This window comes from Oreochromis aureus, linkage group 14, assembly GCF_013358895.1.
Source record: "Oreochromis aureus strain Israel breed Guangdong linkage group 14, ZZ_aureus, whole genome shotgun sequence".
Classification (NCBI taxonomy): Eukaryota; Metazoa; Chordata; class Actinopteri; order Cichliformes; family Cichlidae; genus Oreochromis; species Oreochromis aureus.
The window spans coordinates 31,919,109-31,936,534 of record NC_052955.1 but is presented as its reverse complement, the minus strand read 5'-3'; the positions used below and the strand labels follow the sequence as shown (position 1 = coordinate 31,936,534).

The 17,426-nt window shown below is 42.0% G+C and overlaps 3 protein-coding genes across 3 annotated transcripts; 2 read left to right on the top strand and 1 right to left on the bottom strand.

Annotated features, from left to right (window-relative positions):
- Nucleotides 1-2,707: 2,707 nt before the first annotated feature.
- LOC116323682 (membrane frizzled-related protein) lies at nt 2,708-6,651 on the top strand. The gene is made up of 11 exons (XM_031744077.2): nt 2,708-2,805; nt 3,018-3,185; nt 3,260-3,479; nt 3,864-3,994; nt 4,078-4,203; nt 4,817-4,893; nt 5,028-5,176; nt 5,366-5,496; nt 5,590-5,724; nt 5,962-6,089; nt 6,204-6,651. The coding sequence occupies exons 1-11, from the start codon at nt 2,784-2,786 to the stop codon at nt 6,426-6,428; spliced, it is 1,512 nt and encodes a 503-aa protein (XP_031599937.2). The 5' UTR covers nt 2,708-2,783; the 3' UTR covers nt 6,429-6,651.
- Nucleotides 6,652-6,716: 65 nt separating this feature from the next.
- On the bottom strand, nt 6,717-10,013 carry nudt8 (nudix (nucleoside diphosphate linked moiety X)-type motif 8). Its single transcript, XM_031744087.2, has 5 exons — nt 9,873-10,013; nt 8,334-9,161; nt 8,116-8,248; nt 7,685-7,762; nt 6,717-7,453 (listed from the first exon to the last, which is right to left on the bottom strand). Exons 2-5 carry the CDS (start codon nt 9,158-9,160, stop codon nt 7,268-7,270), a joined length of 1,224 nt encoding a protein of 407 aa, XP_031599947.1. The 5' UTR covers nt 9,161; nt 9,873-10,013; the 3' UTR covers nt 6,717-7,267.
- A 151-nt stretch (nt 10,014-10,164) lies between these two features.
- ftr86 (finTRIM family, member 86) lies at nt 10,165-15,024 on the top strand. The gene is made up of 12 exons (XM_039598145.1): nt 10,165-10,431; nt 10,536-11,098; nt 11,425-11,520; nt 11,622-11,855; nt 11,945-12,098; nt 12,176-12,331; nt 12,440-12,490; nt 12,584-12,625; nt 12,724-12,765; nt 12,975-13,037; nt 13,131-13,333; nt 14,453-15,024. The coding sequence occupies exons 2-12, from the start codon at nt 10,589-10,591 to the stop codon at nt 14,786-14,788; spliced, it is 1,887 nt and encodes a 628-aa protein (XP_039454079.1). The 5' UTR covers nt 10,165-10,431; nt 10,536-10,588; the 3' UTR covers nt 14,789-15,024.
- Nucleotides 15,025-17,426: the final 2,402 nt, after the last annotated feature.

The following is a 17,426-nucleotide window of genomic DNA, read 5'->3' as shown; positions in this document are numbered from 1 at the left end:
TAAAATACAAAAATGAATAAATAAATTAATAATAATAATTCTAAAAATTATCAAAAAAATAAAAAATATATATTTAAAATATATATATTTGAATAAAATGATTAAAATAAAATTAATTTTTATATCTAATGCCTTAAATTAAAAACACACACAAATATCATAAATCACTTCTTTTCAGATTATCAGTTTTTGCTTCTCCACACTGAACGCTGCCGTCGTTGCCATGGTGCCATCTTACCCAGAATCCCTGTTAGATGACTGAGACTGCTCCGTCTCTGCAGCAGCGTTCTCGTGTGTTTGTGTTTGCTCACTCGGCTGTGCGCAGGTGCACATTTCAGTGAAACATTTTAGGAGCTTAAACCATCATTAAGGGGATTACAGAGATTTAACAGGGACCCCCGCACCTCCACCTCCACCTCCACCCCATCTTTGGCATTCCCTGCCCTTCTTCCCGCCTCCTCAAGGGCTCAGTCCTCTCACCTGACAAGGATTTGCTCAGCAATGTGAGCAAGTTTCTAAAACCTTTTTAACAGGCACACAAACACACGTAAAAAAAAAAAGAAATACTGGGATAAACTAGACAGACAGCAACCACAGTCATCTCTACTGCTGAAGATTTGAATTTGATTGTACTTTTCTCTCATTTCTAGCAGTGTTTAGGCCCCATTTTTTGATGGGGTCTAAACAAAGGACTGTGCTGTGCTGGGGGATTGAGCGCTGTAGGCTTTCACAGCTCATGTGGAGGTTTGCAGTCGGGGCAAAAAAGTGAACAATGACAAAAAAAATCAGGGGAACATCTTTAAAATTCCCTCACGGATAAAAGGATATCTTCAGGATCTTATCCCAAATGTTTTCAGCACAACATCGGAGCCTTTAAGAAGAGGAGCGCACTGAGAGAGTAAAGATGTCTGAACTCAGCCAAGTCGCTGTATACCCTGACTCCTCAGACATTTATAAGGTGAGTAGGATATGTTGATTTTGACTCCCCATGTTTTTGGATTTTAACTGGATATGCTATGGAGCTACTGTGCCAGTTTTCCTGGTTGTAGTTGGATTACCAAAATGGGCAAATGTTCTAAAGGCTCAGATCCCGAGCTTTAGTCAGCATCACTTGGACTTTCGTTATTTGTAGAAAGGCCTCATATCAAAATCTAGTTTTAAGAGCTTAAGTAGTTTGGTTTGACAAAACAATCCCAGCTCAAGGCTGCTGTCGAGCTTGTTTTCCACAGCTGTCAGCCTTTAGAGTAAAGTCATTCAGCTGTTGTGGAGATTAATCTGTTAAGGGTTTCACTTCAGATGATGAAGACTGGGTAATATTGTTTAAACAAGAATAGAAAGGTTGTCCGGTGTAAAATGTCTGCACATTAAGTGACCCGTTAATAGGCTTCTGGGACCAGTTATTGTCCTGCACATCCTGCCTCTGCCTTGAAACATGTATTTGTAGTCTAGAAACCAAACTTTTCCTGTTTGAGTATACTGCAAATATAGCTATGCCCACTGTGTGGCTTTGCAAACTCTGGCTCTTTCCTGGACATTTTTTTAATGATACTATAATGATTTATTTACTTTTTTGGATTTTTACAAAACAGCAATGTGAGAAAAGTGTCCAAGCACACTGGAAATCTCACAAAGAAAGAAGTTCTTACCCGGTCATAGGTCATAGTTTAGCTTCTTCTGTAACTTTTTCTCATTGCTGTTTACTTTTTTCTTTTAGCAAGTCGCTAACTTTTTAGCAATAACAAGAGCAAAGTTCCCACACAAACGTCAAACACAATCGGTAACATATAGAAGCTTGTTCACACTACTGAAAAACACATTTTTGCATCTCAAACTTTCGACTCATTAACACAAGCTTCTGAGAAAATAATTTGGAATTTTTCAGTGATGCAGTTAGAATAACCTTTGTTTTTTTTTTTAGCAAATACTCAGTAACTAGCTGGTTAACATACCTGGACATTTAGCCACAAAGGAGTCAGATATCTGGCTAACCAGATCTGAAGGCAATAATGGGTCAGTGCCATATGAAATGTTATTATATAACCCAACCAGCAGAGAACTGGAACCATAAGATGTGTGTGTGTGTGTGTGTTCTAATAACTGAAGATGTGTTTCTTTGCTTTTTATTTGAAAGCAGAGGAAGTTTTCAAAAGAGCTGTTTTTAAAACCAGCACTTGTGTGAATCTTTGATTTTTACGTCCACAGAATGTCTTCTGCAATCCCGCCTTTGAGCTGGAGGGGGAGAAGGAGGAGAGGGTGGAGGGATTCAGGACATCCTCTTCTACTCCTGAGCCAATCAAACCTCCAGCAGCAAGTGAGTCAGCCAGTCAGCTTGCTGCTTCCTGTGCCTGTACTCTAACTGCATCATTTCATCACTTAAGCTCAGTTTTCTTGAAATATAGGTAAATGTGGCCTCATGGATTACTGTAACTGACAGCTGTACTCAAGTTGTAAAAAGTTGATGCCTTCTTTAGCTATCCTCGGGAAAAAAAATCCCATAAACATATCATAGTGATGTCATCAGGTTAACGTGGTGAGTTTGGAAGTTTTCAGTGATGTGCTTATTTCCAAATGAATGCATTTCCCAGAATTCAGTTTTTGAAAAACAAAAAAGAAGAAGAAAATAAAGTGAAAAAAAGAGATTACATATGTACTATGTATTTCTTTCAGGCCTAGTCTGGGGATTTTTCGGTGTGTGTGTGATGCGCGTGCGTGCTCCGGGCTGCGGTTGGGGGGTGGTAGTGGTCTCTGCTGCTGTCCTGCTCCTATTAGCAGCCCTAGGACTGATGCTGGTCCTCATTCTCACACGTGAGTCACTGCTGCACATCAACTGCTTCATTACCACGACCTCAAACTGATTAAAAGGACTGAGTGATTTCATAAACCCAGGGTCCATGCTAAAATCTCAAAGTACATCATGAACTCACAGATATTGGATTTTCAAGATTTCTCAGCATGACTAGCTCTCACTGCACATCATAAAAATCTTCTGGCCCTCATGTATTTGCTTCCTTATTTAGAGATAAAGAGCCAGGCAGTGGAGGATCAGGTGCTGACCACTGCCACTTCAGGCCTACAGCATGCAGGAGATGGACTGTCCCAAACATCACCTACAGTCCCTATCAATAGAAGTAAAGAGGACAGTACAGCTGCACCACAACCTGCCAGAATCCCTCCATCTGAACCAAGTAGGTCTGCCCTCTCTACCAGAAATACTTTTTGTTGACCTGAGACACAGGGTCTCTCTCTCTCTGCCTTTCAGGCTGTGGAGGTGTTTTGACTGACACCGAAGGAAGTTTCAGCTCTCCAAATCACCCTGCGTCCTACCCCCCAAACTCGCTGTGTGTGTGGGTGATTCAGGTCTCGCCCCCCTACGTGGTCCAGATTCATGTCTCCTCTTTGACCGTGGAGGGACCCTCTCCTTGCCTGTTTGACTGGGTGGAGGTGCAGGAGCAGATCGAGCAGACTTCTGTGGTTACCAGGTCAGCGATCATGAAACATACCTTCTTATGAACATCATTCACACCTCCATATTTCCACAAGCAACATTTTTATACACGATCAGAGTAGGAGCATAATGCTGTTTCACTAAATTGCTGATAGATGGCGCCAAAAGCCTGTGCATAACTGGAAAGCGCTTCCAGGTACTGAAGGGTTTTTGGAAATTTTGTACGTCAACACGTTGACCTTTTTGCTCACATTCCTGGACAGTGTCATAACGTGATTCATGAAATTCCTCTAACTACGTAACACATTTCCTGCTTACAAATCCTTTTAAGAATTTATAGCTGCATGGCTCAGGCACAAAGTTCAATCCAAAGCTGAACTAGAATGAGATAGATCAAAAAGAAATGTCTCCCTTGCAGGTTCTGTGGTAACGTAGCGCCACCGACGGTCAACACAAACAGCAGTACGGTGTGGGTCACCTTCCACTCTGATGGCAGCATCGCAGGCAACGGCTTCACTGCCCAGTACAGGGCCGTACTCCCCGGACACAGTCAGTAGCCTGCATATTGGAGCACATGCGTTCACTCTTGTATATGTTTTTGCAACAATGTTCAAGTGAGGGTGTTTTCTCAGAAAGCTGCTCCAGAGAAGAGTTCATGTGCGACGGCGGCCGCTGCCTGCTGCCCGTGTCTGTGTGCGACGGTCACCCAAACTGCCACGACCAGATGGACGAGGCAAACTGCAGCCACAAGCACAAGGGTGAGAGTCCACAGATGGAACTAAAACAGAAACAGGAATGGTCAAAGGGCACAATTCAACTCACTTTTATTTATATAACAGCAGATCACAACACCTGTCACCTCTGGCTGCTTTATATTGGAAGGTAAAGACCCTACAGCAACACGGAGAAAATCCCAACAATCAGACGAACCCCTACGAGTAAACACTTGATGACAGTGGGAAGGAAAAACTCCCTTTTAACAGGAAGAAAGCTCCAGCAGAACCACAACTAAGGGGGGATTCATGGTCACCTGATCAATCCATAACTATAAGATTTAAAAAAAGGAAAGTGTTAAGCCTAATCTAAAAGTAGAGAGGGTGTCTGTCTCCCAAATCCAAACTGGGAGCTGGTTCCATTGAAGAGAAAGAAAGCTGAAGGCTCTGCCTCCTTTTCTGCTTTTTAAATACTCTAGAAACCACAAGTACACCACCAGTCTGAGAGCAAAGTGCCGTATTGGTTTGATATGGTGCTATGAGCTCTTAAAGAAAACATGGGGCCTGATTATTCAAGACCTTGTATGTGTGGAGAAGGATTTAATTCAATTCTGTGATTAACAGGGAGCCACTGAAGAGATGCTTTTCTTTTTCACAGAATGCGGTGGGCAGAAGATTGGGCCTTATGGTTACCTGGCAAGTCCAAACCACCCCGGGCCTTACCCTCACCAGCAGGTTACATTCTAAACCATTCAAACTGAAAAATAATCCTAATAGTAATTGAAAACACAAAATTATAAAGATTCAGAAGTACTTCCACATGCATAACACATTCTCAGTCCGACAGCCACTAATTTCGTGTTTTCCAGTTGTGTATATGGCATATATCTGTTGAGGAGGGTCACGTGATCACCCTGAGCTTCAGAAACTTCAGCCTGGAGACTCAGGATGTGTGCGAGTTTGACTATGTGGAGGTGCATGACAGCGTCAGCACCGGAGCTGGAAGAGTCCTCGGAAGGTGAGAAGTGCCACAGTCTTTTATTCTGGGCATGTTGGATTTTTAATTTTCCCGTAGCGTCACTGATCCTCTGCATGTTCTTTAATCATATACGCTGAGGGTAACTAAGGACAAACACGTTTGCCTTTATGCAAGTTAAACAACCAGTTTTCTGGAGTAGCTTTTGTGTCTCTTTTCCCTTTATGCCAGGTTTTGTGGTACCACCTTCCCCCCAGAGCTGACCTCCTCTGGCCCTCACATGACAGTGGTGTTTGTGGCTGATGAGGGAGTGGCCGACAGCGGCTTCAATGCGACATACCAGGCTGTGTCCGTGCTGGGCAGTGAGTTTTCATACTTTAGATACACTTTAATATTACAACTTTTTTTTGCATTAGCTTTCTATAACCCTCTTCTACGTCCTTTTATTTTTAAAGGGACATGCGGCCCCAGGCAGTTTGCCTGCAGCACAGGGGAGTGTGTTCAGCAGCAGTGGCTGTGCGACGGCTGGAACGACTGCCCCGATGGTGCGGATGAACAGGGCTGTGGCAACTCCACCTATCCTCCCTTCAGTGAGTCTGGTTTATCTCTGACCTCAATCACAGCCAGTTTTTGTTTCCACTGCCAATGAAAAGAAGCAGCAGGAAGAAACTTAAGTGTTGAAATAACAGGAATTGCCGATGGCTTCATATTCTGAGAAAACTGCAAAATAGAAATGTTACCACTTTTCACCTCTATGTCGACATGGTTTTGTGGTTTCTATTTTTTAAGTGTTTCTCTGAATGAATAATTTCCTCTCATGAAAGCAGCCTCGTCTTGTGAGCACATTGAAGTAGAGATGTGTCGGGGCCTCAGCTACAACTTCACCTCATTCCCCAACATCTGGCTGTCCATTGCTGACCAGAGAGAAGCTGCCACCCTCCTGGGACAGTATCGGGTAAAAGTCACATCAAAAATTATCCACCACCAAAGCTTCATCAGACATCTGGAGCTGGCAACTGTTTCATACCAGACATCAAACCATCCTCCCTCCCCTCCTTTTGCCATCCAGGTGCTGATGGAGCTGGCGTGCTTCGAGCCTCTGCAGAGGCTGGTTTGTGGGATGTTTCTGCCCCAGTGTAGTCCTCAGGGCGGCGTCCTCCAACCCTGCCGCTCAGTCTGCTCCTCGGCCGAGCAGCAATGCAGCCAGGCCCTGGATCTCTTTTCCTTCAGCTGGCCCTTCAACTGCCACCTTCTCCCAGACTCACAGGACCCCTTGGAGTGCTCACTGCCTTGAAGCTGGGACAGTCCAGTTACCTTTGCGATCATATCAGGCCCAGGCAGGAAATACCTGAGCGTTCGAGGACCTTACTTGCCTTAGTGGAAACAAAGGTTTACAGTTTTAAACAGTTTGTAATACATGTGCTCAGTATATATGAGACCAGATGCAGTTTAAAAGTAGACAGCTAAGTAAAATGAAAGCTTTCAATCCCCGACGGGAATCAGATTGTTTTACTGTAAATTGCCATATTTATTTAATGCTTTGATGTCACTCTTGTAAATTAAATAAACCATGCAGAGAAAATATGTTTAAAACAAACTTTATTGCATTGTTCTTCAACACACCACATCACTCCTAAATACTCGGATTACTTCAGTCGATCTAATGTTAGCTAACACAGGAAACGGCCTGTCACAGCGGTACTTTGCTGCCCTGACAAACATTTAACAATTCACAGTCACGTGACATAATTGTTCTGAGAAAGCAACTCACTGATTTTATTTCAGCTCAGGTGGTAACTTTTAATATAGAAATAATTAAAAGAATTTCAAGACTTACTTAAAAACTTAAAAGGTTCAAATAAGAATCACTCGGTGTAGAATTATAACGTTGACTCAGCAGGTTCACGTTCTTACTTAGAAAAGCTTCCAACACCTGCCTTTCATGTTTAAACACTCATACAAATTTAAGGCTCAGAAAGTGCACTAGCAGAAAGAGCTTCTTCCTCGCTCTAATTAATTCAAGAGAGGAATTTACCTTCCAAAACAAAAGTGGCTTTGCTCAGATTTACTTGGTGCAAAGCTTGTATTTGTCAGAATAATCCTTCAGTTGTTCAGTTCAGTTGTTGTGCGCTATTATGGAGGGACAATGAGTTTCAGGGTATGGTCTAGGGCAACAGCAGTCAGGCCCCACACTCGATGTTTACCATTCCTAAACACCGGAAGAGTGTATCCGTATTTGTCACCGGTGCGGAAGTGTGTGTAGCCTCGGTTTTCGGGGTTACACAAGTGAGACAAGGACAGGGTGAAGATCTCATCCACCTGGAAGAGGGAAACAGACAAACTGTATGCCTCTCAAACGTTTGGCATTTTTATTCGATTCAGTTTAAGAAATTATATTTTAAAAAACTGTCTGGCTCCTTGGAAGCAATGAGGAGTTGCTCAAGACTTCTGCACAGTACTATATACTAGGGTCAAGAATAACATGAGACTAGTCAACTCTAATCTCACCCTGTTCTTTTCAAACAGACAGAAAATGGCAGATGACCGTACCTCCCCAGGGTTTGGTTTGAAGTTCAGCTCCTCTAGAGGACCGAGGTTAGCCAGCACAGGAGCAATAACCATCCCCGACTGGACCGAAACATATGAAACAACAGCACAGATTTTTAATTCAAAATTTACCTCAGATATTCACATTTTTTGAAGGTTTTTACAGAAATTCCTGCTCATTTCTATTTTATCTACTTGCATAAGGAATATTTGGGTATTTGGGGCAGATGGTCAGACCAAATAATCAACACAGAGCTCTTACAATGTCACATAATCATTTGTCACCATTATTTATCAACCAAACAATGAATTTACAAAAAGAAAAGTGACTTTTAAGTGCTTATTTAGGGTAATATAAATCCGGTATGATTTTGTCAATTATTTTTTTAATATGCATTTCTACTTGAAATTTCTACCAGCACAGCTCCACTCACCACATCTCTTAGTGGCTTCAGGACGCCCCACACCTTTTCTATTCCCACATTTACACCCAGCTCCTCCCTGGCTTCCCGCAATGCTGTGGCCACCACATCGCTGTCTGAAGGATCGCTCTTTCCTCCAGCAAAGCTAGACAAAAATAAAAAGGCAGGACACATAAAGTACTCCAATAAGTAAGATTTAAGACATAGCCTGCTTCTAATCTACCACTAACCTGACATCTCCTTTGTGCCTGCCCTTCAGAGTGCTGGACCGCAGAGTGAAGAGAAAAGCAGGCTCCCCATCAAGAGAGCAGAGGGAGACCAGGACAGATGCCCATCTCTGATTTCCTTCTTTCCTCCCCTTCTGCAACTCGTAGAGCTTCAAGTTAGGCCCCAAGTGCTGTCGACATCTGTTTTCATTCCCTGGGGATAAGCAATCTCTCCAGGTATCCGACACGCACGTGGCCGCCTGATGAGTAGCTATGGTTTGGTGGAAACTGAGGCTAGGGAGTTGTGGTTTAGTGTGCTTGTTCTCTAAAGTCCAGGGAATATGTGCTGACAAGCTGATAGGTCTAACAAAGTCCGGTCCATGAGTTAAATGGCTTTGAAGAAGGCTACACTGAGTCTTACTGATGTGGCTAAAAGAAGGCAGGCGAAAGTCCCAAGGTTTTCTCCAGCGCTGAAGGCAGGTTATTTTGACTAAACAGCTCCAGTAAGTGCGCATAGGATCACACACTTGTTTGGTTTTTGTAGAGGCAGAATGGTGTTGGTGGTTTAATAAAATGGCTTTGGATAGAAGGTTTTCAAACCGTGTCTGTCTCAGCTTATAATTGAAGCTACAAGAAGATAGTGGTGCTGAACTATAAACAGTCTCTGTGGATGGTCCATCCTTGTGGGTGCCTGTTCCACTTATTTCTTTGTGTCTCCTTCCTTTCCCGTGACTTGCTCCCTGCCATCCAGCACATGTGATCTCGGAAAAACCACAGAGATGAGAGTCTCTTAACAGCTGTAATGATCTTTTGGGGCAAGACCAAATCAGAATCCGAGAACTTGCCAACATCCTATAAAAGGAAACAAAACATACAGATATGATCATAAATGTATTAGTCAATTAGTTGTGTTCATCAGCTAGTTAAACCAACTTGAAAGAGGTGAAAGATGAACCAAAATCTGCTCGTCTCTGCCAACAGGGGAGGTGAGGGATTAGATAACATGGGTAAACAGGGCTGAAGATGCCCTGGCTTAACCGAGATCAGAGGCTCGCCCAAACCTACAGTAATACTGGTCACTGTGCTCTCACTGTCATATCTCGGTGTTACGTTTAACTGGTGTTCAAAGCTGTTAAGACACAGAAATGTATTTCATATTAGCTTCGAATACGGAGTTCACGTTTGGCTCAAGTTTCTCCCAAACTTTGGTTGTTAGCTGTAGCAAGCTAGCTAGCTGTATTCATTTGTTAGCTGTGATGGCGATATATATATATATATGACATTGCCAATGTTCAGACTTCCCCATCACCAACTAAACCCATAAAAAGCAGGCTTTGTAGGTGAGAAAATCTTCAGTGTCTTCAAAACGAGTAAGGAGTGCACGCAGGCTAACTGACCGAGCGATCAAAACAAAAACCAAACAGCTGAAGTAGCTCATACCCCAAAGCTAACACTTACATTTGGATTATGACAAAGCCCCAACGTGTTTCACAGTATGTCGGAAAACACACCAAGGTGCAAAATATGACAGTAAAACGTCATTTTAACACAGAAAAGGCTCACCTTGAAAGTTGAATCAGCAGCGGCTAGGCGGCTGCCAGCAGTCGGCAAGCTTCACTCGCGTCAGTGTTGCCCTCACTACGCCGTGATGACGCCAAACTTATTGCACAACATTCAAGCTTAGCCTGTTGTGTTTTCTTTGTTTCACCCCCAAATTAGACGGGGAGGTTTGGTTTTAAGGCGTTTACGTTGTTTAGTGATTACATCACGTGGAAAACATCAAATGATGTCAGTTTATCTAACAGGGTTTTTTTTTCATACCCAGTCTTTCTCGTTTGGACTGTGTAGGCCCGCTTCCTTTACAGAGGAGACTAAAACAGGCGCTCCTTACACTTTTTTGTCTATGAGCAGACTGCCTGGCAAGAATGAATGTGACATGATGATTAAACTTAATTAATTCGTTTGAGTAGCAAAAATCAACGGCAACATTCATTTTTCCATTAGGAGGCTCCAACAAACTATTGAAACCCATGATGTCAGATGATGTCAGATGGATAGACTCCTCACTCCACCTGTTTAACCAGCCCCACCCTGAGCCATTTCTTCAAGTTTTAAGCAGCAGGTGATTCATATGAACTGGCATTTTAGCCTCGTCATTTGTTGGGCGTCATTGCTTTAATTTCTCTGACCTGCTTGCTTTAGTATCAGTTCTCTAACTTCACACAGGGAACTTTGTGATCCATACAAAGAAAGTTCAAGCTCATCTCCTCCCAACAAGCATGGCCTCAGGTTGGACTGAAGAGGAAAGCTTTGCCTGTCCAGTATGTCTGGAAACCCTGAAGGATCCAGCCACTCTACCCTGCGGACACTCATACTGCTTGGCTTGTATTCAGAGCCACTGGGACAAGGGGGACAGCAAAGGTGAGTACACCTGCCCCCAGTGTAGGCAGGTGTTCAACCCTCGGCCCTCGCTGGCCAGGAGCACCCTGCTAGCAGAGGCTATGGAGAAGCTGAGGACCAACAGCCTGAAGCAGCACTCCTTCACAGCTCCTTCCCCCGGCCCACCATCCATGCCGATCTATTTGGAGGTCCTGCCAGATACAGTGCAACGAAAGGGCAGCGTGTACCCACAGCTTCCCTCTGTGGAGCCCAAACCCTGCCACCAACACGGCCGACCCCTGGACCTGTTTTGCCATGACGACAGGGAGAGTGTGTGTGAGGTGTGTTGCCAGCATGGACACAGGGGACACCGTGTGGTCAAACCGAAAGAGGAGAGAAAAGAAAGACAGGTGTGTAATTGGAAGTGATTATTTCAGGGTGATATTTTCACTCTGCTTTTTTTTTTGTTTATTTGTTTTTTGGGTCTTTAAAAAACTTTTAAAATTAAAGTAAATTGCTGGTAAAAGAAATAGATTACAAATGCAGTGTTTCCAAGTGTAACTAAAACATTTCTTAAGCTAATCTTGAAGTACTTGAAAAACAAGTCTTAAGTGCGCCTTACTGATGTTCTGGTGATTCCCAGCAAAACAACGTAACAATATCACAAATAGCCTGTACAGTCTCAAGTACAGTCATTATTGCCTCACGATGTATGTGTGCATGTGTTTGTGTATAGAAAGAGCTTGTTCAGATGCAGGCAGAGGTACAGAGGAGGCTCCAGGAGACTGACAGGAAGATTAAGGAGCTCCCACATTTTGCACGTCAACACAAGGCATGTAGTAAACCTTATTAATTCATGCCGTCCTTGTTTACTTTGACACCACTATTTCATATTTTAAAATATGTCCTCCTCTTGCTTCTCTACACTGCCAGGCCTTGGTCCAGGCTCTAGAGAAGGAGAGCACAGATTTATTCATGGAGCTAGCCAAGAACGTGAATCTAACAGGCACCCAGGTCAGCGAGCTCCTCTCTACCCACGAGGCCTCTTTAGGCAGTCAGACTGAGGGGCAGCTCAACAGACTGGAGCAGCAGGTTGCACAGCTCAACTGGAAGAGTGAAGAGCTGAGCAGACTGGCTGACATGCAGGACGATGTCTGTTTCTTGAAGGTAATGAGTGGGAAGCGGAGTGCACATATTTCAGTGCTAAACCAGATCTGTAGTCTCTTACTGTGGAATTTGTGGTATTTGTTCTCAAGAACTTCCTCCTCATGGAGCCGCTGGTTCAGACTGATGCGACAGTGATTGGGCAGGAGGAAACCATGGTGGCGTCAGTCCGCTCAGTCATGAAAGAACTGCAGGAGTCAGTTCAGGATCTGTGCAAAGGCAGCCTGGAAAAAATCATCACAATAGGTCAGCTCTTCTCTTCTAGTCTCTTCTCTTCTTTTCTCTTCTCTTAATAACAAAAGGTCCAAACTTTCCTTTTGCAGTGAATAACCCCTTGGCTTTGACTACCAATGGACCGGAAGCAGCAGGCCCACTACCAGCGGGCCCAGTACCAGCGGGCCCACTACCAACAGGCCCAGTACCAGCAGGCCTGTTACCTGAAGGCCCACTGCCAGCTCAGGTTCCTGCCCAAAGTACAGGTACAGTAAATACCAGTCCAATAAAAGCACAAATGAACTTTGTTTTGACTATTAGCTTTTGATTTGGGAAAGGACACCTTTTTACATGTAAACCTTTTTCTTCTGTAGTGTATGAAATGAAAACAGACTCTCCACCCTTGCCACCTTTGCGACCTCAAGGTAAAATAAACACACATAGAATATACTTTAATGTGGGATTTGAAAAACCACTGAGTTCATATTTTACTCTTGTTTTTATTTTTTTCCCCTCAGGGCCTCTGCCTTCAAGGTCTGGTGGTTCTGCTTACATTCAAGGTAATGCCTGAAAAAGGTTTCTCTAATGCTGACTGTCATAGAGTTTAGATATGCTTTAGTTTAACTGTTCTGTTTGTTGCTTCTCTCTGTGAATAAAGCTTCAGCCCCACCTCCACCCTTGCCTGCTCCTCATCGTCAAGGTAAAAGCATAAACATTATCATTGAAGATATCCACGTCAGGCAATTATCCTGTCTTGTAGGAGATAAAAGCTGGCTGTGGACAGCTTTGCCCAGCTGACCTTTCACAGATACCTCTTAGAGTAGCAGACCAACCTCAGAGAAGGCTGATCTTGGGGTTAAATGTTACTTTTCCTTTTTACAATGGTGTATTTTTTTTCTGTCTTAACAGCTTCTGTATCATCAGTGGGATTTATGAATCCAGAACCAAAAACTCGAGATGAACTCATAAAATGTAAGTTTTTTGTACTCCAGAATACAGACCCCATTATCAAAGCCTTCGTTTGTTCCAGAGTCTTAGCTAAAACGACAAATCCTCTTTCTTTAGTTCGTTTCGAACCAACCATGGACCCCAACACAGTGTATCGCCACGTGCTGCTGTCAGATGGCAATCGTAAGGCAACAATGCGGGCTGAGAACCTGAACCCACCAGACCATCCTGATCGATTCCAGTTCTGGAGACAGGTTCTCTGCAAAGAGCCGCTGGGAGGGAGCCCTTATTACTGGGAGGTGGAGTGGACTGGCCAGAAGGTGCTTAGATATAATTAAAAAATATATATGTATATATGTGGTTTCAACTGTAACCGGGTGAGTCGTAGAATTAGTTAACATGCTTTGTTTGCCCAGTCAATGCTAAGTGATGGTCATGAAAGAACTCTGATGCCATAAAAGTCTTCAGACCTAAAAGCAAAATAGAAGTCTCAGAATAATAAGTCTGACCTAAAGAAGGCTTAAATCAATATTCTATGTCTTACCATTGTTTTTAGGATAGGTTTTGGCTATAAAACATTTTTAGTTTTATATATTTTAATTAATATAAATGTTTTTGAGGATTTAATTCATGCAGCCAGCATTTGTCTACACAGGTAGTCTGGTAAGAGAGGGAATTGCCCTTTGTGTTCAGTTTTAATTGGCTAATGAAATCCCTATATACAGAAATTTCAAAGGAAACCAATCATTTCAATTACTTTCTGCCTGGAAAGTAATTCATGTTCTCACACAGTGCACAGAGTTGCATCGTAGTTTATGCCAAGTCATACTGTTTTAGAGTACCAGAGAGGCCCTAAGGACAGCAGTGCCATAAATGCAAAAACTACTGACATTTCTATTAGCCACGGCTGCGCTCGTTAAGAGACGGAATCTGTTCAACATACATATTTGTCTATCCATTGTTGGTGTGCTGCTTTTATTTTATACAGCACATAGGTTATTTTAAAAAAGATCCGCATGACCTCCAGTTCTGAAAACCTGTTTAATGCACTTGTGCATTAAACAGGTTTTCTTTTAATAGCCAACAGGGGGCGACTCTTCTTATTGCAAAAGAAAAAATAATGTATGAAAACTTGATCCTACTTTATAATTTATTTATGACCTTAATACATACATTCCTAGTCATCTTATGGTCTCAATTTCTAGTTTAAAGTTTTGTTTCTGTTTTTTTAATATAGCAAAATTTTAACTTCTGATCTCATCTAGGTTTCAGGGTTTGATCACCTTGTGAGTGATTAGTTGCTACCATATGAGTGTGGAATGAAGTCATAAACTTTAAATTTGTCAATGCTTTTATTACATTTTTTTGAAAGTGATTAGCAAACGACTCTTACATTTGTGCCCCTCACTGAATTTCGTTTCCTCAATCCCATCATGCAGGTCACCATCGCAGTTTCCTACAAAGAGATAGAACGCAAGAGTAATGATGACAAGAGCCGTTTGGGCCACAATGAGCTGTCTTGGAGTCTGTACTGGTCTGGGAGCGGATTTTCCTTTTGGCACAATAACCAGGAAAAACTGCTGGGTGCACCAAAGGCCAGACGGATCGGCATCTACCTGGACCAGCATGCAGGGATTCTGGCCTTTTACAGCATCACCAAAAACCAGGCTAACCTCATCCACAGACACCAGCAGCAGTTCAGTGGCCCTCTGTTCCCAGGATTCAGATTCTGGGCAGGAGTAGGTGCTACAGTGACTATTTGCCAATTAGACTGATGTGCACAAGAGTAATTATCTGATGTTTTTGATTAAACATGCTTATCTGGCTGCAAGAATGTAACAGCTTAAGAGTTTAAAAAGGATGTTAAGGATGTCTTCTTGCTCTGGAGAGAACTAGTTCAGTAAGTTCTTGTTTACATAATGATTTCACACCAACCATGATTCATATAATATAAATTAATTTAAATATGTCTATGTAAGTAAATAAAAGATTAATAAACTTGCAACACATGCCTCTGTGATCTGTTTTAGCATTTTTAATGAGTATTCAGATTATGTGTGTTGTGTCAGCTTGGTCTGTTGACTGACTGTATCTTATAGCGCATTGGGTTTATTTCTTCCTTCTTATGTGACCAAACACATAACAAATATAATGCTGATCTTCTCTATATCTCACTGACCTTTATACCTAGAGTTTCCCCTCCATTCTGCATTTATAATATATTTATTTAGATCTTTCTCCACACACAGATATGATGAGTGGAAAAGTCCAGATTTGTGTTTGGTCAGTTGAGGTTTAACCCTGGTTCTTCCTTACTGACTTGTTACTCTTCCGAAAGAAACTCTTGTGTCAGTCTTTTCTCTCTCAGTGCAGATATTCAAAAATTATCTTGCTTTGCACTAGTTGGTAATCAAACACTATTCACAGGAGAACAAGGAAGATCTAATTTTACATGTTTTGGCAACAGCTTGTTGCAGCCCTGCCCTGATTGAAAAAGTTGCACACACTAAATAGATACAACAAATCCCACCCTTCTAAGATAACAACATATGCTTTAAAATTGCAATGTTCCCATATATGAAAATATACTACAGTATTATTGGTTAAACCTGGTGACACTTGTGTTGTAATGGTTAATATGATCACAAAAGTATATTCTGTGCAAAATGACTAAGAATTGCACGCACTTGTGAACACAAAGTAAAAACACTCACCTTTTTTGTCTCAGAGGAGAGGTGATACCTGACCTACAATGACAACAAAGACCTGGGAGGTGCACATGTTGGCGTGCTGTTAGCATGATCATCTGAGGTGAGACTAGATATGGTTAGAAAAAAGGTGCAACTTTAGGAAACGCACCTGCTGTGTCGAGGTAAATGTTTTCACAACAGACAATAATTTTTTTTTTTAAATTTGAGTTCCATATTTTCGACTTCTTTGCCAGCTGTCATTTTGATCTGAATTTAGACACAGAAAATGATACAAATAATACTGCCTAAGGGAAGCATGTATAATGTAAACAGAACTGGTCCTAGTGCAGAACCAGAAGCTGTAAGTTGATTTAGTGGTTGATATTTATCAGTCATGATGGATGGATATCTTGAAAAGTATTCAATAAAACAAAGCAGAGGTCTTTCATTTTATGTGCTTTCTTCTCTCTTGTTTCAGGCTAAAATTGCAAATATTCTCAAATATTTTGCTTTTTAAACTAATGCTGCCTCCAGCAACATCATTTGAGCCACTGAGTTGTACTCTGAGAGTGGAGCGTGCAAATGGCCGCTAACTTCTTTAGAGTTTCTTTTCTTTTTTGAACTTTTGGTTTGGTTTATTTAGCTGAGACTCACATAGCTGGAAACTGCTGCAAGTTGAACCAAGGTCAAGCTGCACGAAGGACATTTTTTTGATTTGCATTACTTTTTCTTTGGATTAAATCCCACACAAGCTAGGTTAGTCTGGATTCAAGCCAGCACTCTCTTCCTGTGGAGTACTAGTTTTTGTGCATAAGCAAGTACAGTAGTTTTATTATTCTTAGATTCATCACAGGTCAAAGAAAGCCCAAGGAAGTCTGCAGGTGACACATGAAAAAGCAGTAGAGCAGACAAGTAAAACTAATCTGCCAAAAGTAAGGGGAAAGTGAACCGTAAGTCACTGTAATGTGCTAATGCACATGATCATTATAGAGAAGAGCACTGAATTTTAAATACAGTGATTCAGATCTGGAGGTAGACTGTAATTTAATGGGTTGTTTATAGTTTAAATGAGTGTTTTCATACAACATTCAGCTGTTGTAAATACTAATGAGTAATTATCCAAAGCTTTCATTTCAGCATTGAAAGCAATACCCCTGTTTGCTCAGTATAAATCTATTAGAGATTAACAGAAAAGACTTTACACATGAGACATACTGTGTTTCCACTGTATTCCCACTTGTGTGCCTCTATACAGATTTCTACTGGGCATTAAGCAGGTACGCAGTGACCACTGGCCACCCAATCAGCTCGTACAGGTTCTGTGTTGAGTCACACGGGGCTTACACGTGTCTTCATTTTTCTGCCAACAAAATCTCCACATGGAGCCCTCCTTGATAAATAGGCTATTTTTCAGCAAAGAAAGCAAAAGATTGTTTTTATTTTGTCTATCACTTGCATAGACCTCTTCAAACATAATTAAACATATTTCCCTCTTTTTCAGTCTTTCTACTAAGCTAATTTACCATACAGCCACACAGTCATGACAATGGTATCAATCATACTGTGATTCTAATGCGACCTAGTACACAGTCCACAAAAATATAATTATTCCTATAATTCAACAGCTTATAGTGGTGCAGCACTCTAATATTGATCTGCCCAAAAAAATTGGTCTGGACTTAAATAGTTCATCAGCATAAGGTCCATTTTTGGTTTATGTGAA

Coding starts and splice junctions, on each gene's coding strand:
- LOC116323682 (XM_031744077.2), top strand. CDS start 2,784: ATGCTGGTCCTCATTCTCACAC. Junction 5,177..5,365: donor GCTGGAAGAGTCCTCGGAAG/GTGAGAAGTGCC, acceptor CCTTTATGCCAG/GTTTTGTGGTACCACCTTCC. Junction 6,090..6,203: donor CCCTCCTGGGACAGTATCGG/GTAAAAGTCACA, acceptor TTTGCCATCCAG/GTGCTGATGGAGCTGGCGTG.
- nudt8 (XM_031744087.2), bottom strand. CDS start 9,160: ATGTTGGCAAGTTCTCGGATTCTGATTTGGTCTTGCCCCAAAAGATCA. Junction 8,249..8,333: donor AGGCACAAAGGAGATGTCAG/GTTAGTGGTAGA, acceptor ATTTTTGTCTAG/CTTTGCTGGAGGAAAGAGCG. Junction 7,763..8,115: donor TGAAGCCACTAAGAGATGTG/GTGAGTGGAGCT, acceptor GTTTCGGTCCAG/TCGGGGATGGTTATTGCTCC.
- ftr86 (XM_039598145.1), top strand. CDS start 10,589: ATGGCCTCAGGTTGGACTGAAGAGGAAAGCTTTGCCTGTCCAGTATGT. Junction 12,332..12,439: donor GGTTCCTGCCCAAAGTACAG/GTACAGTAAATA, acceptor TTTCTTCTGTAG/TGTATGAAATGAAAACAGAC. Junction 12,766..12,974: donor GCCTGCTCCTCATCGTCAAG/GTAAAAGCATAA, acceptor CTGTCTTAACAG/CTTCTGTATCATCAGTGGGA.